This window comes from Glandiceps talaboti, chromosome 9 (genome assembly GCF_964340395.1).
Source record: "Glandiceps talaboti chromosome 9, keGlaTala1.1, whole genome shotgun sequence".
In the NCBI taxonomy this organism is placed as follows: Eukaryota; Metazoa; Hemichordata; class Enteropneusta; family Spengelidae; genus Glandiceps; species Glandiceps talaboti.
The window spans coordinates 26,466,300-26,491,115 of record NC_135557.1 but is presented as its reverse complement, the minus strand read 5'-3'; the positions used below and the strand labels follow the sequence as shown (position 1 = coordinate 26,491,115).

Here is a 24,816-nt window from a genome sequence, read left to right as displayed (position 1 = left end):
GACACTTCCTGGTTTGCAAAAGTTGACGTGTTCATTCCCGGTAACATATTCCTTGGATTTTTGTGGATCAGACGTCCTCGATTTAACTTTCAATAGATATTTTGAGGTAAGGAAGTCAAACTAACACTGAGATTATTTTGTGAAGTCAATGCAACATGCGAATCGGCGTACTTTGAAATTTTATGAAGCAATCTTGCGCCTTACTACTGTATACTAGTAGTACATTATCGGCTTGTTGTAGTTGTTCACATTGGTACCTCGATCTATTACGGTAGGTTGCTATCAGGTAAGGACGCCATCATGGCTTAGCTTCGCCATCTTCTTTAAAATTAAAATGAAAATTTTGTTAAGTCATTGAGGGATATAAAATGATATGAATCAATGTGCTGCCAAATGCAGGCATTCCACAGACATAATTTAAATTGTAGTAATTCCTAAATAAATGATAAAATATAAACATGGTATGATGATTTACCATATATCAATTACATGTACATGTACATGTATAAATTTGATATATATCTGGTGTTGGTCATATTTCACTTATTAATCAGCAATGATAATTTAAATTATAAAAGTGTAAAAATCAAAATGATGACATTTAAAATTGAATGTCTTCTTGCACCTTTTCTGTTTTTCCATGATGTTTGTAAATGTTTGTATATTAGACAGGTAGATGCACACACAATGTGAACTATACATTTTGCATATACATGAAAGTATTATAATACAGTTTACATACGGTAGGTAACTGCATGTAAATTACATACATACATACATACATACATACATACATACATACGTACGTACGTACGTACGTACGTACATACACAGTCATCCATCCATACATGTACATTGTACATCCATACAATGTACATGTACATGTACATGTACATCCATACATCCATCCATCCATATGTACGCATGCACACATGTACTTACATGATCAATAATATCTTGACCCCAAAAATAATGGTTTTGTAATACATGTAAATTTGCCTAAGAAAATAATACAATATACTGTATCATTATGTAGCTTTACGTTCTATTATTTTCAATTTACTACAATATACATGTATTTCAAAACCACTTTTTCCAAACTGTTGAGGGAGTACAATAAAAAGTGGAGTGAAACATTACCAATGTGCACTGCAGGAAACCAATGTTGACAATGGTTTTAATTCCATGTTTTCATCACCAGAGTCTTTGCACTGTCACATGTAAGGATTACTGAATAAAGCAGAAAAATGACAGATCCAGCAGAATTGCCGGCACCCAATCCTAACATAGATCTCAGTGATAACCCATTTGCTGCACTACTGCAACCAGCTACACCAGAACTACAAAACATCACAGAGAAAAACCTGCCAGGAAATGACATCCCAGAAAACTCAGCAGACATGGAAGTAGGAGAGAGTCAAGTTGAAGACCAATCACAGAGTGAGATTAAATCATTGGCTGATGAAAAACTACAAATTAACAATGTCATTCAAAGGATATTTCTTATCACAGTTGATAAAGGTTGGTATTATGACCCCTGACTGAACATTGACCTTTGACCTAGATAGTTACTATAGTTTCACATACATCAAGAGGGAACTTGCAATCCAGACTGAGCTTGCCCTCAGATGCAAAGGACTATGGGATTATCTGTAGTTATCATAATACCTCATCTGTAGCTATTGATAAAGTAAATCTACAGTGGTCAGGGTAACCATAATTAGATTAATTGTGGTTACAAACAGTTTAACAATATTGTTTACAAGATTACAAACAGTTTAACAATATTGTTTACAAGATTACAAACAGTTTAACAATATTGTTTACAAGATTGATTGATTTTAATTTACAACATATATCATCACATAGTCAAGATGGTGGGTTTACAAGTTGCCTATTGGAGCAATATTGAGAAGTACAAATGTAGTAAATCCTTGAGCTAGACAGAAATGGAGTTAGTTCCAAATGTCTTTAGCTACATGTAATCTATTACATAGTTTACTAGCAGTATATTTATGCATGTGTGATACATGTTGATATATTAGTAGAAGAATTGATACCTTTCATGACAGTATGTACAATGTAGCATTCAAAGTTTGGATAAGACTTTAAGATATACCGGTAAGCATTGTAAATATTATAAACCATAGCCCTTACAAGGGTTTATATAGCGGTAAGCATTGTAAATGTTATTAAACCATAGACCTTACCCACCATGGAGGGTCTTTGGTCTACATGTATATGAACATTCAGAGTTTCACAGAATAGAAATGGGAGACTGGACATGCTACCGTATGTATTTAGGAAAGGTTTGTTACTATTTGTTAGATATAATATGATAAATATCATGTATTGTGTTTTGACGACACATCTTGATAGATTCTGAATTAAAACTTATACATATAAGTATAGAGATATCATGTATTGTGTTTTGACGACACATCTTAATAGATTCTGAATTAAAACTTATACATATAAGCATAGAGATATCATGTATTGTGTTTTGACGACACATCTTAATAGATTCTGAATTAAAACTTATACATATAAGTATAGAGATATCATGTATTGTGTTTTGACGACACATCTTAATAGATTCTGAATTAAAACTTATACATATAAGCATAGAGATATCATGTATTGTGTTTTGACGACACATCTTAATAGATTCTGAATTAAAACTTATACATATAAGCATAGAGATATCATGTATTGTGTTTTGACGACACATCTTAATAGATTCTGAATTAAAACTTATACATATAAGCATAGAGATATCATGTATTGTGTTTTGACGACACATCTTGATAGATTCTGAATTAAAACTTATACATATAAGCATAGAGATATCATGTATTGTGTTTTGACGACACATCTTAATAGATTCTGAATTAAAACTTATACATATAAGCATAGAGATATCATGTATTGTGTTTTGACGACACATCTTAATAGATTCTGCATTAAAACTTATACATATAAGCATAGAGATATCATGTATTGTGTTTTGACGACACATCTTAATAGATTCTGAATTAAAACTTATACATATAAGCATAGAGATATCATGTATTGTGTTTTGACGACATCTTAATAGATTCTGAATTAAAACTTGTACATATAAGCATAGAGATATCATGTATTGTGTTTTGACGACACATCTTAATAGATTCTGAATTAAAACTTATACATATAAGCATAGAGATATCATGTATTGTGTTTTGACGACACATCTTAATAGATTCTGAATTAAAACTTATACATATAAGCATAGAGATATCATGTATTGTGTTTTGACGACATCTTAATAGATTCTGAATTAAAACTTGTACATATAAGCATAGAGATATCATGTATTGTGTTTTGACGACACATCTTAATAGATTCTGAATTAAAACTTATACATATAAGCATAGAGATATCATGTATTGTGTTTTGACGACACATCTTAATAGATTCTGAATTAAAACTTATACATATAAGCATAGAGATATCATGTATTGTGTTTTGACGACATCTTAATAGATTCTGAATTAAAACTTGTACATATAAGCATAGAGATATCATGTATTGTGTTTTGACGACACATCTTAATTGATTCTGAATTAAAACTTATACATATAAGCATAGAGATATCATGTATTGTGTTTTGACGACACATCTTAATAGATTCTGAATTAAAACTTATACATATAAGCATAGAGATATCATGTATTGTGTTTTGACGACACATCTTAATAGATTCTGAATTAAAACTTATACATATAAGCATAGAGATATCATGTATTGTGTTTTGACGACACATCTTAATAGATTCTGAATTAAAACTTATACATATAAGCATAGAGATATCATGTATTGTGTTTTGACGACACATCTTAATAGATTCTGAATTAAAACTTATACATATAAGCATAGAGATATCATGTATTGTGTTTTGACGACACATCTTGATAGATTCTGAATTAAAACTTATACATATAAGTATAGAGATATCATGTATTGTGTTTTGACGACACATCTTAATAGATTCTGAATTAAAACTTATACATATAAGCATAGAGATATCATGTATTGTGTTTTGACGACACATCTTAATAGATTCTGAATTAAAACTTATACATATAAGCATAGAGATATCATGTATTGTGTTTTGACGACACATCTTAATTGATTCTGAATTAAAACTTATACATATAAGCATAGAGATATCATGTATTGTGTTTTGACGACACATCTTAATAGATTCTGAATTAAAACTTATACATATAAGCATAGAGATATCATGTATTGTGTTTTGACGACACATCTTGATAGATTCTGAATTAAAACTTATACATATAAGCATAGAGATATCATGTATTGTGTTTTGACGACACATCTTAATAGATTCTGAATTAAAACTTATACATATAAGTATAGAGATATCATGTATTGTGTTTTGACGACACATCTTAATAGATTCTGAATTAAAACTTATACATATAAGCATAGAGATATCATGTATTGTGTTTTGACGACACATCTTAATAGATTCTGAATTAAAACTTATACATATAAGTATAGAGATATCATGTATTGTGTTTTGACGACACATCTTAATAGATTCTGAATTAAAACTTATACATATAAGCATAGAGATATCATGTATTGTGTTTTGACGACACATCTTAATTGATTCTGAATTAAAACTTATACATATAAGTATAGAGATATCATGTATTGTGTTTTGACGACACATCTTAATAGATTCTGAATTAAAACTTATACATATAAGTATAGAGATATCATGTATTGTGTTTTGACGACACATCTTAATAGATTCTGAATTAAAACTTATACATATAAGCATAGAGATATCATGTATTGTGTTTTGACGACACATCTTAATTGATTCTGAATTAAAACTTATACATATAAGCATAGAGATATCATGTATTGTGTTTTGACGACACATCTTAATTGATTCTGAATTAAAACTTATACATACAATAAGCATAGAGATCTATTGTCTATGATATAAGTATCCAATAGTGTTGCTACAAGGTAATTACATCACATGTACTGTTACTCTTACTGTTACTGTTTTGCAGAGCCTGTAGCTATTGCCAATGAAGTACCAAGTCACTGTGTTTACCTACCAGAGTTATCACAAGATAATTTCTGGTTAGATTGGGATAATCTAGATCAGGTAAGACCTTTAATATGAAGTCTCTCTCCATCTATGAAATGAAAAATCATGTATTGTACTATTCTGGGTAAAGAAAATCATTGGATTTAATGTGAACTGTAGTCATGGTAACCAGGTATGTCAATGGAATAATTAGAATACTCTTAATGTTGGTTGGTACCAACTGTTACTAAAATAGACTTTGTGTGCTCAAAATAATATATCTATAACAGAAACTCTCAAACAGAGGGAGGGAGTAATCAATATTACTGTAATGCCTCATTACTGTACTTTGCAGTGATTGGTAATTGTAGAGAATAGAATAGAAGAGAAGACAATAAATGTTCATGGACCCATTACTGTACTTTTCGGTGATTGTATAGACTAGAATAGAGAATAGAATAAATGTTCATTGACTTGGGGTTCATACAGTACTGTAGTTAGATATGAAAATTTCTACTCACACTGTGGAAGCATATCTAGGAGTGAATTTTTGATTCTGTGAGTGCAAATCTTCATTTGTAATATCGCTTTATTGTTTAACTCTTTACAGGGATTGTTTGAGAGATTGTTAATGCCAAACCCATCAGAGCATTTGATTGATACAACTGGTACAAATCTAAGAAATAATAGAGCAGAATCTGATGCTAGGGAGACATCAGTTTTACACTATCTACTTGGTTGTTATAACAGAGCAAGAAAACAACACAAACAACAGGTAGAGTGTCAATTCTCATTACCCAACATAGAATTACTACTGGTAGAGTATCAATTCTCATTACCCGACATAGAATTACAACAGGTAGAGTGTCAATTCTCATTACCTGAAATAGAATTACAACAGGTAGATTATCAATTCTCATTACTTGAAATAGAATTTTAACACCTTGATGTGACATAAAACTAACAAGCAGTTAATTGAGTTTGATATCAAGTGCTATGTATTACATGTATTAGTTAATTGAGTGTGATATCAAGTGCTATGTATTACATGTATTAGTTAATTGAGTTTGATATCAAGTGCTATGTATTACATGTATTAGTTAATTGAGTTTGATATCAAGTGCTATGTATTACATGTATTAGTCAATATTCATCTCATCGTCTCATCATACATCTACCCTTCACACAATTTTTGATTGAAAATATGATAAACAGACTTGGTCTCACCTTTACCTGTTATACCCTACAGGACAGCAAGAAAGAAATTATAGAACGATGTAGAAAGTTGATTGTTTCCTATTCTGTGACGGCATTAACCACACCTGAAGTTATGGGTATGGACTACATACACAGTCAAATTGTGGACTTATTTAGAGAAAAGTACACATCAGGAGGTAAGATGCGTATTTATACATACTTAGAATGTACAGGTCTGGGAAGTACCTGAAACATTTTTCAATTTTTGACTTCATACTTCAGTCTCTGTCAACAGATTAACCCATTTTTTCACAACAAGTTAACAACAAAATACAAAAAATGATATGGATGATTCAATACTTCAATACTGTGTTTGATATTACAATCAAATTATTATATAATCCAGTTTCAGCTAGTATGCTGTCTTTTTAGTAGTTTGTGTTTGTCAAAGTCGTTATATTAGTTATTACCCTCAAATAAAATAACCTATTTTGTTTAATTCCTACCAGAACTAGATGTTTTGTTAGTGTATCTAGACTCTATCTGTCAAAATCTTGAAGACGATGCTGAGTATGACTTGGAACATACTTTCTTACCAGTCTTAGAAGTCACATATGACAGGTTGATAGGTCATAGGTCAATTATGAATTCATCAAATCACATCTTCTATGAAGTTGTCAAGTTCTTTACATCAAGACCAAGTCTAGCCAAGGTATGGACAGATAGTATTGTGTCATGTACAAACTTAAGTCAGAGCACTAAGTCAGACAAAGTCAGAACAGACTAAGTCAGAGCATTTGTACTGAAAAATTGTATGTACAGACTAAGTCAGAACATTTGTACTGAAAATATTGTATGTCACACCATATACTATCTATGTCGTCTGTAAAATTTGTACAAATGTATTTCTGAAATTCCATTGCACTCGTGAAAAAGTCCAGTTTTGTTTTTCTTCAAAATTGAAAACATCCAAATTATCCAAATGATGACAAGAATCACTGATTCCCTTGCACACCCATAACTGTATAATTTATATTATACGTCACCTGTCACCAATCTCGCATTCTGATTGGTCGAGAGCCCTGCAGATACACAGGCGTATTTTTCACCAACAGCCGTATTTTTGCTTGTTGTATCACGTGATCACTGCACGTCCCCTTGTAAACAAATCCAGCAGACAACTAGAGATCGAGCTATAACAAGCATTTCCAATGCCAAATTTGTTGTCAATCGAACAAAATATCACCGTTGTATACATTGTGACAAGTCTTTGAACTGTACTTTTCATGTCACAGGGAACTAGTCAAAAATTCCACACACAACCGTGAAAGTCCAGTGACGGCGAACGCACGGTCGTCACGCGATCGTAAACATGAATTCCTACATTTATGAAGGATATCAAAATTACCACCACAAAGGGTGTAATTTTTGCTTAACTAGAACAACAAAACATATCACGAACATTTATGTACATTTAATGGAATACAGTACGCAAAACAAAGACGCACTCATTTTTCAGCTGATGGTTATAAGTTTCAATATATCGCTGAGTGATATGCAAATAGTAAACATTACGTCATACTACGGAGCAAACGCGCACTCTGATTGGATGATAAAGTTAAGGCTGATATGTAAACAACCGCATTGCAGTTATCAGAGAGGTGCATGATACTACGCTCAACAGTATAACACGGAAGTGATTTTATTTAAAAATGAAACAGCATTTTTAGACATTCAAAAATGAATTCATCGTCGCAGGTGATGTATAAGTATGTTATTTGCCAAATACTGTTCCACATCTTGCTGCTCGAGTTAATTTTTCCGGTATAATGGCTCGCCTCCTGCTCTCCGTTATTACCGGAAAAATTACCTCTCGCAGCAAGATATGGAACGGTATTTGGCAAATAACATATACATACATGGCATTAGATTAGCATGTCATCTAGGTATTGCTGAAACTTATAACACTGAGGGACCTACATTTTGTAAACCAAAGGAGAGAATATGAGAATATTTGCTTATTCCCTAGAACACCCATAACTATATTTCTATCACTATCTATGTCTGTATTATATAGGTGTTACTGAAGAGCATTACCCCTAGGGATCTTAATGTTCTTATTCCCCAGAACACCCAGAACTATATTTCTATCACACTCTATGTCTAGTATATTATATAGGTGTTACTGAAGAGCATTACCCCTAGGGATCTTAATGTTCTTATTCCCTAGAACACCCATAACTATAATTCTATCACTATCTATGTCTGTATTATGTAGGTGTTACTGAAGAGCATTACCCCTAGGGATCTTAATGTTCTTATTCCCTAGAACACCCATAACTATAATTCTATCACTATCTATGTCTGTATTATATAGGTGTTACTGAAGAGCATTACCCCTAGGGATCTTAATGTTCTTATTCCCTAGAATACCCATAACTATATTTCTATCACTATCTATGTCTGTATTATGTAGGTGTTATTGAAGAGCATTACCCCTAGGGATCTTAACCAAGGGAGAGAATATGAGAAGAATTGTCTGGGATGTTTGTTGTCTTTATCATGTTTGGTGACCACAGAGAGAGGTCCAGCTGAGTTCTTTGACAAACCAGCCAGATCTACACAGCAAGAACACAATGTTGCAGAGGCTAGTTTATGGCAGGTATAGTACAATCTTATGAGTTCTTTGACAAACCAGCCAGATCTACACAGCAAGAACACAATGTTGCAGAGGCTAGTTTATGGCAGGTATAGTACAATCTTATGAGTTCTTTGACAAACCAGCCAGATCTACACAGCAAGAACACAATGTTGCAGAGGTTAGTTTATGGCAGGTATAGTACAATCTTATCAAGTTTTATCAACATCAAATATTTTATGGTTTGTTAACAAAAAGAATATACAAGTTAACTCCTATACAAATTTGATGTCAGGTTTCTTTTTTTTTCATTGTCACATTCTTATAGCCTTTAGTGTCAACACACAATGCAATTCTATAAGAAATATAATGTATTTCATCTTAATAATATCTCATTGTGTCAACACACTATGCAATTCTATAAGAATAATAATATATCTCATCTTAATGATATGTAATTCCTATTTTTTCATTGTCACATTCTTATAGCCAATCAGTTTTATGAATGAGAAACTGTATCAGTTGTTCTTGGCAATTTTGAAATCATCACCTGAAATAAAACATGCTTTCCTAGAATGGTTAGGAAACTGTCTACAAGCTAACTCAGGTAAGGACAATGTCACAAAGTATCATTTATTTTCTTGTCAACATCAGTAAGGCAGCAAAATGACGATATTAAAATGTTTGTATGTTTAACAACACAATGTGAATAGACTCCTCTCTGATGTAAGACCATTCAGATATGATTTATCAAATTTCCGACAACACCACCCCTTTATTGTATCTGCCAGATTGTTTCCAGACTATTCAGATATGTTTTATCAAATTTCCGACAACACCACCCCTGTATTGTATCTGCCAGATTGTTTCCAGACTATTCAGATATGTTTTATCAAATTTCTGACAACACCACCCCTTTATTGTATCTGCCAGATTGTTTCCAGACTATTCAGATATGTTTTATCAAATTTCCGACAACACCACCCCTGTATTGTATCTGCCAGATTGTTTCCAGACTATTCAGATGTTTAATCAAATTTCTGACAACACCACCCCTGTATTGTATCTGCCAGTTTGTTTCCAGACTATTCAGATATGTTTAATCAAATTTCTGACAACACCACCCCTGTATTGTATCTGTCGGATTGTTTTCAGGCTTTAATTATGATCACGGTGCTGTCTACCAGTAGTTTTTCATGTTATAGTTGTACGATCATGGTGCTGTCTACCAGTATTTTTTCATTTTATAGTTGTACGATCACGGTGCTGTCTACCAGTAGTTTTTCATGTTATAGTTGTATGATCACGGTGCTGTCTGCCAGTAGTTTTTCAAGTTATAGTTGTATGATCACGGTGCTGTCTGCCAGTAGTTTTTCAAGTTATAGTTGTACGATCACGGTGCTGTCTACCAGTAGTTTTTCAAGTTATAGATGTACGATCACGGTGCTGTCTACCAGTAGTTTTTCAAGTTATAGATGTACGATCACGGTGCTGTCTACCAGTAGTTTTTCATGTTATAGTTGTACGATCACGGTGCTTTCTACCAGTAGTTTTTCACGTTATAGTTGTACGATCACGGTGCTGTCTACCAGTAGTTTTTCACGTTATAGTTGTACGATCACGGTGCTGTCTACCAGTAGTTTTTCACGTTATAGTTGTATGATCACGGTGCTGTCTACCAGTAGTTTTTCACGTTATAGTTGTACGATCACAGTGCTGTCTACCAGTAGTTTTTCATGTTATAGTTGTACGATCACGGTGCTGTCTACCAGTAGTTTTTCATGTTATAGTTGTATGATCACGGTGCTTTCTACCAGTAGTTTTTCACGTTATAGTTGTATGATCACGGTGCTGTCTACCAGTAGTTTTTAGCTCCGCTGTCAGCGAAAGCTGAAAGCGTAGCTTTAGGTATAGGTGGGTATTGAGGTATAGAGAGTAGAGTGAATCATAGGTGTCCGTCAAACTTTTATATTTTTACTATCTACTCCGGAAGTGACAGTCGGAATTCTTCGATATTTGGTGTGCATGTTCCCTGGGGGGAGGCTATTCAGATTTGTTCATGCCAAGTTGATCTGTGCCATTTTCAATTTTTTATGATTTTTTTTCATAAAATGTCATTTTCATCAACTCCTTGAAAACCTCTCATTAGATTGCTTTGATATCTGGCGTGTTGATGCGCAGGGGGTAGCTTACTCAGATTTGTTAATTTCAAGTCAGCACATCCTCATTTTTATTTTTTATGATTTTTTTTTTGTAATTTGAAAAAAAAATGAATATGTTAATGAGCATAATGACCGACGCCATATTGGAAATCAGTCGACGAGACTTTAAGTAAACTGCCACTTTTCAAAAGACACTATTGACGTCAAACAAGCAATGTAATATGTGTTATAGTCATAATTCTACGCATTGGGCGCCCAAATGACAAGCGTTTGTTCGAAACAGGGTTGTAAACTTCAAATCAGTCCGCAACATCCTCATTTGCATACTCTATCCTGATTCGACCAGAAGCTGAGGGTGACCTCATTTGACCGAGCGATTTTCCACAGCAAGTATCTTGAGTATCAACACAGGACGTTCTTGGTACTCACTAAAATCACACTTCAGACCCACTATAAAAGTGTGATGTTTTCAGATAACATGTAACTTGTGGTTAATTCTATATTGTCGTGCAATTTGGAATGACAGTGAACCAGAATTCAGACAACTTGCGTAAGGAAGGGCATGCCAGACATGCGGTTGAAGTTATGGCCGACAGTTCACATGTAAAGTTAAACGACATGAACGTGTCTTGCCTTTCCAAAATGCAAATATTTGGCAAGTAAAAATAATTAAAATAATTACAACTTTAATTTGGCTTCAGACTTTGCATTATGTTTTGCGTATCTTTCCCCGTTTTACATGTAAATCCGAAAAGGTTCTCTCTCATCATGTCATCAGTGTCAGTGATCATACCGCGCGGGGCTGCTTTGAGTACGAGCGAAGTGAGGCATGTTGAGGTATTTTGTTGAGAATTATAAATATTGCGAAATGTCAAGTACAAGGTTTAAATACAATGGAATGATGAAAAAAATGGCAGAGTCTGCTGACAGGCGCCGGTCACAAGAAACACTGTGAATTAAAATATCAGACGATGTATGTATTAATCGCCGACAATCCACCCGTATGCACGATACGAGGGACTAACCCGGAAGCAAGTCGTTGTCAGCCATACGTTACAGTGGTAACATCGTCCGAGAAATCGCTGCGTTCAGAGTGTCATTATTCACAGAATTGTTGTTTTCGAGTGAAAACCCGTCTTGAATTGTATAACTCTAACAAATGAAGACATGTCAAGTTATATTTTGAAAGTTGTATCGCTAGTTTGAGACGATTTTCTCACGTACTATAGTACTATCGAGGCTTACTTGGAAGTAGTAGGACCTTACTCCAGTTCATCGGGAAGTTTAGCCAGTCCGATAATTCTTTCTGGTTTAGTTTACAACACTTTTGATCAATCACGCAGATTTTGTTGTTGTGATGAAAAGAAATTAAAAAAAAGATCATTTCAACCATTTCGTTGTGTTTTCTTTGTGAAAGGTAACCGAACATGAACGAGTGTTACCACTGTAACGTATGGCTGAGAATGACTCTCTTCCGGGTACTTGAGATTGTCGCCGTACGGAAACTAAGATGTCGATTAATACATTTCTTCCCTATATATATCTACCACAACTAGTACAAGTTGAATGTTGTTGACTTTGTAAATTTGTTAGAAAATTGAAATTCAAATTGCCTCAAAATTATTTTAGATCCCTAGTTTATTTCATTCATCATTAAAATTTTCCAGGGTTACAGCTGTAAGACACTGGAATTATTTATAGCCAACCTCAAAATCCTCTTTTTTTCTTTTTCTTGCGTGCATTTCCCAGTCATTTTTTTCTGAGATTTTGTGCAATTTTTCATAACAGTAGATTTTTGTTATAAAATGGTGACTATGGTATAAAAGTACAATACATTACCAACTTCTGTGTAAAATGTGTTTTATAGTGAGACATCATATGAACCACTAACCACTTTATTGCATCGCTAAAACAAAACTGCATAGTGAAGACCTGAACCACTTCTACATGTCACCAAAATAAAAAATTAAATAAAAAAAAACAACAGCGGAGCTATTCTGACCGATAGGTCGCTTGTTCATGTTATAGTTGTATGATCACGGTGCTGTCTACCAGTAGTTTTTCATGTTATAGTTGTATGATCACGGTGCTGTCTACCAGTAGTTTTTCACGTTATAGTTGTACGATCACGGTGCTGTCTACCAGTAGTTTTTCATGTTATAGTTGTACGATCACGGTGCTGTCTACCAGTAGTTTTTCAAGTTATAGTTGTACGATCACGGTGCTGTCTCTCAGTAGTTTTTCATGTTATAGTATAAAAACATCCGTGGTTTCATATTATCTGCTATTATGTTTATGGCTTCCAATTATATCAAACAAAACTTGGTAAAACAAAAGCACTGGGCCTATGTGTGCATGAGGGCGCTAACACATCTCATGCAATAGATTCAATAATACTTTCTACCAAGATAAATCAGACCTATCACAGGATGTACATATCTGTTATACATGTAGTAGTCTAGATTTTATGTTATTTCTGACTACCTACAGTGAAATGCATGTTTGTTCAATCGTTCGTTCAGTTTTCCAAGAAGAGACTCAGTGGTGTAGACATGTGTAAGTCAATTTGTATCCTTTAAACATGAAAGCAAAAAAAAGGAAAGCACATGAAACTAATAAGTTTAATCATTTTTCAGGTCGTGCTAAAATCTGGAACATTATGAACAATCGTCACCAGTTTGCAACAGATGGCTTTATGTTAAATTTAGGGTCTGTGTTACTACAGTTGTGTAAGCCGTTCACTGTGAATGTTAATGAGAAACTAATGAAGATTGACCCTACCTACTCTAAAGTCGATGTCAGTACATCAGATGAAATGGTTAACACTGGTGTACATATGAAAGGTAATTCTAGAACTTTTGATATTTACTCACTGGAAACATTATCTCCAGTATTTTCTTCATTCAGCCAGAAACTAATCATGTCCTAAGTGGTTTTGTCACTTCTTATCTTTTGACTCATAGTGACAAGGCCCCTTAGGTCACCCATATTCCCCCTGGCTGAATGAAGAAAAAATATCAGGAAATGTAATATTTAAGTGTATATAGATGTGTTTGTGTTTAGGAAAATATATATATCACGATTCTGTTATCATGTTAGTGACATTAGAACACTCAGATTCTAGTATATGTCAAAATGACAGTGTTTTTCACTTTGCTTCCAAGGTTTAGCTAAGGAGACATGTCTAATACAGCTTGGAGAGAATGAAGAACCCATAGCAAGCAGACCTCCGTACAACTTTTCTACTGAGATCTTCTTTATGACCCATAGATGTCTACGATTAGGTTTTCATTGCATCTATACACAGTTTACGCGATTGACACGTGATTTGAATCGCATTCAGAGGGCATTTGATGATGCGAGGAGACTTAATCAAGAACGTTTTGGTGGTGGTGCTGCAGATGATGTTGTACAGAGATTGAAAGAAGAAATGGATCGAGGTATATTACTTTTGTGTATCCCTAAACTGTCTGCTTTGTAATATTGTTTTATGTTCAGATTGGTTGTGTGCAAATATGTGAACATCTACATACACACATTTGCTTTGTTTTGCCAGTCACTTACCTAACACATCCATACCCATCTGTGTTAGTGCCCTCACTTGGTCAAAGGCCCAGTATTTTTGTTTGGACAAGTTTCTGCCAAGCCCCCACACTCCTAGTCTGTAAGGTATACAGTTACAGGGTGCCTTCAAGCATCAGCTGGCCAGTGAGGCCTGAGTTACATGACTTATTATGTATCATGTAGTCTACCTCCCTCCTGATTATATATTTACTATGAAAGTAAAAGTGACAAGCTAACAACAGTGGATACAAGATATATTACATACTAACAGTCTCTATGTAACTAAAATCAGAATCATTCCTGACTGTGCATCTTGATCCAAAAATAAGTGCCCCCTCTAAGAGTGACTGCCAAATTCAAGCCACACTGTTTTTACCCCATATGACATTGTATGACAGTATCAGAAGTAGGGGTGATATTTACCAGAATGAGAACACTGACAGTGTTTGCATTGTTACTGTAAAACTCCTACCAAGATGATTCTCTTGTCAAACTTGTAGAATTAACAATTAACTATTTTATAATCTTACAGGAATGACAGTGTTTCTGTGTATGAAGGCTGCTCTACTTGAACCCCAGCATCTGCAATTGAACTTTGACCTTGTCACAGCCACATCAGTTTATCTTTCACACTATGCAGTGACTGATGATAGAGAGACATTAATAATGCCAACAGTACCATTACCTGACTCTAAGTGTAAAATGTTAACATGTATGCCGGAACTTTTAGCTGAAAATATTCTGGATTTAGTGTTGTTTTTATATCGGTTTAATCACCAAGTTTTCCAATCTGCTGGCAGTAATTTACATCATTTATTGACGTTTATTACATTGTATATGGGAACTCCAGAACGTATGACCAACCCTCATCTGAGAGCTAGGATGGCAGAAACACTGGAGACACTTATGCCATCAGAAAGAGCTGGACTGCTCTGCAGCATGTAAGTAACTTTCTGGTTAGACTAAACAGTAGTCTTAAGTCCATTTTGACCATTCAGTGACTACGTAAAACACTTCATGAAGTGTCAATTTTTGCACAGTATAAAAGTATTTCCATCTTCGAATCAAATAAGTACTACAGTGTGTTCAAAGTCTGTTTAGAGTAGAAATCATGAAATGAAATGATAACATATTTACTTGATCTGTTGTATTTTAGGTCCAGCCGAGATGATTTATACAAAGAAAACAGACTGGCTAAACTGTTGTCCACAGCTTTGATTCATGTCTTTGTATCTATTGAATGTACTGGTGATCCTAATCAGTTTGAACAAAAATTTAACTACAGACGTCCTATGTATAAAGTATTAGACTATGTATGGAAAATGGATGTACACAGAGACAGCATTAAGGTGAACCTCTTTGAACTCTTACTTTTTCAACTATTTGCAGTGTTTTCATTGGATGGTAATTACCAATGGTTGCTATTGGTACACTGTAAACCTTTCAACTATTTGCAGTGTTTTCATTGGATGGTACATGTAATTACCAATGGTTGCTATTGGTACACTGTAAACCTGTCAAAAGTTTCACTCTGATTGGTTTGAAATCAATGAGAAATACATATAATATCTGTATTGTTTATTATTATATTTAAAAAAAATAGAGTACATAGTTTTACAAGTTTTGAAATAAATGGGAAACTTTGTAAAATCACTTCTAAATTGGCACACAAACAAACGTACTGTTTTGATACAAAGACAATTTTAAAATACCGAAAACAGAGAGGGAATTAAATCTGGTGAAAATCACTATTTTCCTAGTATATGAATGAACTCTATGTAAACTCAGGTAGATGAGAGCTGATAGCTATCAAAATGAGTTGTAAACTTAGGTAGATGTAGATGAGAGCTGATAACTAAGACCAACAAGAAGCTCTATTAACAAATTTACTTATTATTAGGTATAATTTTCAGATATTTTCCATTTTATAGGAATTATGTGTTGAAGCTGAGAAGGAAATAGATGCTGTCAACCCACCTTTATTTCTAAGGTTTATCAACTTGCTGTTGAATGACTCTATCTTCCTATTGGATGAAGCTTTCCAGGTGAGTGAAATAATATGTTAATAATATAAATACTGTCTTCCTATTGGATGAAACTTTCCAGGTGAGTGAAATAATATGTTAATAATATAAATACTGTCTTCCTATTGGATGAAACTTTCCAGGTGAGTTATAATAACGTTATGTATAACTATATTTTTATATAGGTCCAGTTTTGATAGGATTAAAATCTATGCAAGAAAAACAGCTGTCTTGCAGATTGCTAGAAAGAAATTGATCCGAAACAAAAGAATAATCACAAGTAATTTTTTTTATAGCTCCACTAATAAGATATCATTAATAGTGCAAGAACCTGAGGTTGAAATCCTTCTTAAGCCGTAAAATTCTAAAAAAAAATCTTGTACTTCTTTAACACTTTTGATGTGTAATTCTATTAATTGAAAATGGTTTTGATAATTACAGCTGTTAACTCAAGTCAAGGATATGCAGAGAGCTCGTGATAATGATGAATGGAAGAATCTAACAACACGTGAGAGATCAGAACGTGAATCTATGCTAAATGGTTATATACAACTAACAAGGTTTCATAATATTATGTCAAACGACACAATACATACACTCAAGTTTCTCACCAAAGGTAAGTGAAAATGTTTGTGTTACTGATGATTTGATAGTAACTTGTCCTTTACTCAAAGTTGCTATTGAACAGAGGCCCTGAACAGTTTTTGTTATGAGTTTATAATCCTTTTCTACTTGGATGAAAATATGTCAAATAAAACCTTGATTAAACTGATCTAGTATAATATTAGTTTACCGGCATTACAGGTATTGCATTTCTAGCACAGTTGATGGCATAATAGGGGATTCCTTGATATTTCATAATACATATTATACTAGCACAGTTGATGGCATAATAGGGGATTCCTTGATATTTCATAATACATATTATACTAGCACAGTTGATGGCACAATAGATTTCTTCTTCACTGTCTATGGTTCTACCCACTGTCCATGGTTCTACCCACTGTCTATGGTTCTACTTACTGTCCATGGTTCTACCCACTGTCCATGGTTCTACTCACTGTCCATGGTTCTACCCACTGTCCATGGTTCTACTCACTGTCCATGGTTGTACCCACTGTCCATGGTTGTACCCACTGTCTATGGTTCTACCCACTGTCCATGGTTGTACCCACTGTCTATGGTTCTACTCACTGTCCATGGTTGTACCCACTGTCTATGGTTCTACCCACTGTCCATGGTTGTACCCACTGTCTATGGTTCTACTCACTGTCCATGGTTCTACTCACTGTCCATGGTTCTACTCACTGTCCATGGTTCTACCCACTGTCTATGGTTCTACTCACTGTCCATGGTTCTACCCACTGTCTATGGTTCTACTCACTGTCCATGGTTCTACCCACTGTCTATGGTTCTACTCACTGTCCATGGTTCTACCCACTGTCCATGGTTCTACTCACTGTCCATGGTTCTACCCACTGTCTATGGTTCTACCCACTGTCCATGGTTCTACCCACTGTCTATGGTTCTACTCACTGTCCATGGTTCTACCCACTGTCTATGGTTGTACCCACTGTCCATGGTTCTACCCACTGTCTATGGTTCTACTCACTGTCCATGGTTCTACCCACTGTCTATGGTTCTACTCACTGTCCATGGTTCTACCCACTGTCCATGGTTCTACCCACTGTCTATGGTTCTACTCACTGTCCATGGTTCTACCCACTGTCTATGGTTCTACTCACTGTCCATGGTTCTACTCACTGTCTATGGTTCTACCCACTGTCCATGGTTCTACCCACTGTCTATGGTTCTACTCACTGTCCATGGTTCTACCCACTGTCCATGGTTCTACTCACTGTCCATGGTTCTACCCACTGTCCATGGTTCTACCCACTGTCTATGGTTCTACTCACTGTCCATGGTTCTACCCACTGTCCATGGTTCTACCCACTGTCCATGGTTCTACCCACTGTCCATGGTTCTACTCACTGTCCATGGTTCTACCCACTGTCTATGGTTCTACTCACTGTCCATGGTTCTACCCACTGTCCATGGTTCTACTTACTGTCCATGGTTCTACCCACTGTCCATGGTTCTACTCACTGTCCATGGTTCTACCCTCTAGATAAGTAGAATACTACTAGTACATTGTAATATGTAGCAACACTTACTCCAAAACATATCAAATCAGCTTGTGTACTTTCAATGCCTTCTTCAAACAATGAAAATTACATACAAGGTATTTTATTTTATTTTACTTTATTTGGTGTTTTGGACTTTCATTTTATTTAGATTTAGTTGTAAATTGTTGAATTAGAATGTGAACCCAATATGCCTATGTCATTACAATAATCATCATTTCTTCTTTGTCTCCTCTGTTGATAGAAATCCAGTCCATATTTACTTGTCCTTCAATGGTGGATAGGGTGGCATCTATGTTGAATTATTTCCTTCTCCACCTGGTAAGTAATTTTCTCCCCACTAAGTAACACAGTCTGTTTATCTCTGTCTCTCTGTCTGTAGTAAGTTTTAGTAGGTAAAGTACACATTTTACCAAGATACTCCACCAAAATTATGATGGAGGTATAGAAATCTATACAACTTTTACCAGAGTTCCCCCCTCTGTTACCAGTTGCCACCAAAATTATGGTATAAGGTATATAAATCAATGTAAGTTTTACCAGATTTGCCACTCTCTGTTACCAAGGTTACCATCAAAACAAGTATGAAAATCTGCAAATGTTTTACCAGATTTGCCACTCTCTGTTACCAGGGTTACCCACCAAAATGTTAGTACAAGGTATAGAAGTCCATGCAATTTGTACCTGATATTTGTTTACCATGGTTGGCCTCGTCTATATGTCTGTTGCTCAAAACACATAGATCATTCTTATGATTGACAGGACCCAATATGTATGTTGTGGTCCATAATGTTTGAGTACACATAGCTCATTCTTATGATTGACAGGACTCAATATGTATGTTGTGGTCCATAATGTTTGAGTACACATAGATCATTCTTATGATTGACAGGACTCAATATGTATGTTGTGGGCCATAATGTTTGAGTACACATAGATCATTCTTATGATTGACAGGACTCAATATGTATGTTGTGGTCCATAATGTTTGAGTACACATAGATCATTCTTATGATTGACAGGACTCAATATGTATGTTGTGGTCCATAATGTTTGAGTACACATAGATCATTCTTATGATTGACAGGACCCAATATGTATGTTGTGGGCCATAATGTTTGAGTACACATAGATCATTCTTATGATTGACAGGACCCAATATGTATGTTGTGGGCCATAATGTTTGAGTACACATAGATCATTCTTATGATTGACAGGACCCAATATGTATGTTGTGGGCCATAATGTTTGAGTACACATAGATCATTCTTATGATTGACAGGACCCAATATGTATGTTGTGGGCCATAATGTTTGAGTACACATAGATCATTCTTATGATTGACAGGACTCAATATGTATGTTGTGGGCCATAATGTTTGAGTACACATAGATCATTCTTATGATTGACAGGACCCAATATGTATGTTGTGGTCCATAATGTTTGAGTACACATAATGTTATCAATTCTGATTGGATCTTTGTCTACATGTACTCCAGTGTTGTCCTTCAGTGGTGGATAGGGTGACATCCATGTTGAATTATTTACCTGGTATAGTGCTACCAGGTAATCAATATTACCTAATACAGCCTTGCCATCACATGGAAAACATGGTCCCAGTACAATCTGAGTAAAATCTAATGTAGGAATACAGCACAATTGCTACATTTAGTTATTTACCTCTATTTCCTTAAAATGTAGTTGTTTGTTTGGGATTATTTTTGTTCTGAGAATGAGTGCCTCTTAGGAAGATAAGCTCTCTCCTGGAAGAACAAAGTTGAAAAAAATTTTATACACCAAGAAAATAAATGTAAATAAAGTAATCAAGCCATGTTCCTACATCATATTTTAATCAGATTAAGTCTTGTGTCCTTCAGATGTACCCTGTCATTTCCTGGTACTGTTTTTCTAACATACTTATCACTCTTTTGTAGGTTGGTCCTAAAATGGGTTCCTTGAAGGTCAAAGATTTCAGTGAGTTAGATTTCAAACCACAGCAGTTGGTTGCTGACATATGTCAGATTTACATCAACTTAGGGAGTAGTGAAGTTTTCCGTGCTGGGGTGTCATCTGATGGCAGGTCATACAATGATAAATTGTTTCCCAGTGCAATTCGTGTCCTAACCAAGATTGGAAGACCTGAACTCATACAAGAAGTGGAGAAATTTGCCAAGACAGTCAAGGTATTAATTAGGTCAAAGTTCAAAACAGAACTCTATTTTAGGTCAAAGTTCAAACAGAACTCTGTTATAGGTCAAAGTTCAAACAGAACTTGATCTTAGGTCAAAATTCAAGACAAGCTCAAACTTTATAATGAAATACCACTGGGTTAGCTGGTCTGGTATTTGATAGACTATGTTTGTAATGGTGTCTTGTGAGATATTGGTCAAGAAAAGATGATGCAATCTATGGTAGAAATTGTTTAATGAAATTTTGTCTAAAAATGTGATGTTTTAAACTAATTCAATTTCATGTCTAATAATGAGATATTAGTTCAATTAGTTATGTTGCAATGCCATGGACATCAATTAAAAAAAAATGACAATATCATAGAATTAATCTATTTTGAAATGCTTGTTTTTTGATCAAATCACTATGTGTATATTTACAGGCCTGTGCAATACAACAAGAAAGAGAAGAGGAGATATTAGGAGACATTCCTGAAGAATTTCTGGACCCAATTATGTCAACATTAATGACAGATCCCGTTATCTTGCCAACTTCCAACCATACAGTAGATAGAACAACAATTGCAAGACATTTACTCAGGTAGACACTTTCAAACAATAATTGCAAGACATTTACACTTTCAAACAACAATTGCAAGACATTTACTAAGCTAGACACTTTCAAACAATAATTGCAAGACATTTACACTTTCAAACAACAATTGCAAGACATTTACTAAGCTAGACACTTTCAAACAATAATTGCAAGACATTTACATTTTCAAACAACAATTGCAAGACATTTACTAAGCTAGACACTTTCAAACAATAATTGCAAGACATTTACTAAGCTAGACACTTTCAAACAATAATTGCAAGACATTTACACTTTCAAACAACAATTGCAAGACATTTACTAAGCTAGACACTTTCAAACAATAATTGCAAGACATTTACACTTTCAAACAACAATTGCAAGACATTTACTAAGCTAGACACTTTCAAACAACAATTGCAAGACATTTACAAAGCTAGACACTTTCAATGTAAAGAGAGAATTTGGATAGATACTTACATGTTTATGTAAGAGACACAAATACAAGAGAACTCATCCCTTTAGCTCTTTTGGCCTGTAATAGAATTCTATCCATATGAAAACTTGGCCCATTGCAGAACTTGACCCATAGGCCAGTACGAGATCTTAGCCGATAGGAAAAATGGCCTGTAGAAGAACTGGTCCATAGGAGAACAGGCCCATGTTAGAGCTTGGCTATGTAAACTATTTATTTTGTCTTTGAGCTGTTTCAATCATATCATATCATATCATATCATATCATATCATATCATATCATATCATATCATATCATATCATATCATATCATATCATATATCATATCATAGCTGACAAAATTTAAGCAGTAAACAACCAACAGAAAATGAGACAATAGTGACAAATGTATGTACATGAAATAAACAATTTCATCATTGTCATTTTACAGTGATCAGAGTGACCCTTTCAATCGTAAAAAACTGTCAATGGAACAAGTCATCCCAAACACAGAACTCAAGAAAAAAATTGATGATTGGAAACAAGAACACCGTAAAGCTAGTAGTTTAACACTAGAGGGCGCTGCAGCTATGGATGATGTAGTACAGTGGGCTGAGGAATCCTCTTTGATGGAACAAGGGACAACAGGTCAAGGGTCAACAGATGATGGTGGTATGTCTCTTGACTGAGACAGGAAATGTAGTTGATATTAGTCAATTTCTAGTTTAGAGAGTGTTTTAATCATGTGATAAAGGAATATAGATGGAAATACATGCTGTCACCCATACTAGAAGAGGGGAAATCAAAGTTAGTGCTTCACGCCAACTTTTTCCATTTCAAATTTACTTGCAAGACATGATCTGCCATGAAGTTTGCTCCAAATGGATGGGCTAGGGGTATAAATGGTGAGACTTCACATCACACACTGCAAGTCAAATTCTTTGTCTTGAAAAAAAAAATATATACAGAAAAATGTTTGTAAGATTTCCTTGCCATATATACAAATGATAAGCTGCCATATTAAAGAACATATTATATCTTAAGGAGCCTTTAACCCAAAAATGAACCCTTTAAGTATGATAACAAAAACATACACATTAAAGTGCTAAGACACAGTAATTCAGAAATAGAGTGTTTGTACTTTCAGAAAAACTGGTAGTTGGGTCTAAATCCTTCCTCATGTAAAACTCATATCTTAGTAGATATCAGGTTTCTAAAATCTATGAACTGTGAACTTTCACCTTTGATGCACCCATACCAGTGTTCCCGCTAAGGCTTATTTGCACGCTACTTGCACACAAGGTCTGCACTCACAGTCAAATTTCATGTATTGCACAACCTTATTATCCAAGCATCAGGAATGAAACATAATCAATGCAAGATTGTGCTACTGATTGAGTTTGATGAGAGTGAAACCTATTTGTAAACATTTTACTACTTTTGGCGACACACTGTCTATGTCTACACACCTGTACAGCATGCAAGCTAAACACAACCTGACGTATTGCCTACATTTTTATTATACTTGATATGTAGCTCTATGTATCCCATAATACATACCTGTACAGCATGCTAGCTAAACACAACCTGACGTATTGCCTACATTTTTATTATACTTGATATGTAGCTCTATGTATCCCATAATACACACCTGTACAGCATGCTAGCTAAACACAACCTGACGTATCGCCTACATTTTTATTATACTTGATATGTAGCTCTAAGTATCCCATAATACATACCTGTACAGCATGCAAGCTAAACACAACCTGACGTATCGCCTACATTTTCATTGTACTTGATATGTAGCTCAATGTATCCCATAATACATACCTGTACAGCATGCAAGCTAAACACAACCTGACGTATCGCCTACATTTTCATTGTACTTGATATGTAGCTCAATGTATCCCATAATACATACCTGTACAGCATGCAAGCTAAACACAACCTGACGTATCGCCTACATTTTTATTATACTTGATATGTAGCTCAATGTATCCCATAATACATACCTGTACAGCATGCAAGCTAAACACAACCTGACGTATCGCCTACATTTTTATTATACTTGATATGTAGCTCAATGTATCCCATAATACACACCTGTACAGCATGCTAGCTAAACACAACCTGACGTATTGTCTACATTTTTATTATACTTGATATGTAGCTCTATGTATCCCATAATACATACCTGTACAGCATGCTAGCTAAACACAACCTGACGTATCGCCTACATTTTTATTATACTTGATATGTAGCTCAGTGTATCCCATAATACACACCTGTACAGCATGCAAGCTAAACACAACCTGACGTATTGCCTACATTTTTATTATACTTGATATGTAGCTCTATGTATCCCATAATACACACCTGTACAGCATGCAAGCTAAACACAACCTGACGTATTGCCTACATTTTTATTATACTTGATATGTAGCTCTATGTATCCCATAATACATACCTGTACAGCATGCAAGCTAAACACAACCTGACGTATTGCCTACATTTTTATTATACTTGATATGTAGCTCAATGTATCCCTTAATACACACCTGTACAGCATGCCAGCTAAACACAACCTGACGTATTGTCTACATTTTTATTATACTTGATATGTAGCTCTATGTATCCCATAATACATACCTGTACAGCATGCTAGCTAAACACAACCTGACGTATTGCCTACATTTTCATTGTACTTGATATGTAGCTCAATGTATCCCATAATACATACCTGTACAGCATGCAA

The 24,816-nt window shown here is 34.7% G+C and overlaps 1 protein-coding gene across 1 annotated transcript; it reads left to right on the top strand.

Moving 5' to 3' along the window:
- Positions 1-4: 4 nt before the first annotated feature.
- Positions 5-23,745, top strand: LOC144439684 (ubiquitin conjugation factor E4 A-like). Its single transcript, XM_078128921.1, has 18 exons — positions 5-106; positions 1,202-1,521; positions 5,094-5,191; positions 5,724-5,888; positions 6,363-6,507; positions 6,820-7,022; positions 8,787-8,972; positions 9,438-9,555; positions 13,747-13,953; positions 14,275-14,550; positions 15,207-15,615; positions 15,831-16,023; positions 16,606-16,719; positions 17,140-17,314; positions 19,087-19,163; positions 20,777-21,025; positions 21,454-21,611; positions 22,510-23,745. The coding sequence occupies exons 2-18, from the start codon at positions 1,248-1,250 to the stop codon at positions 22,745-22,747; spliced, it is 3,285 nt and encodes a 1,094-aa protein (XP_077985047.1). The 5' UTR covers positions 5-106; positions 1,202-1,247; the 3' UTR covers positions 22,748-23,745.
- Positions 23,746-24,816: the final 1,071 nt, after the last annotated feature.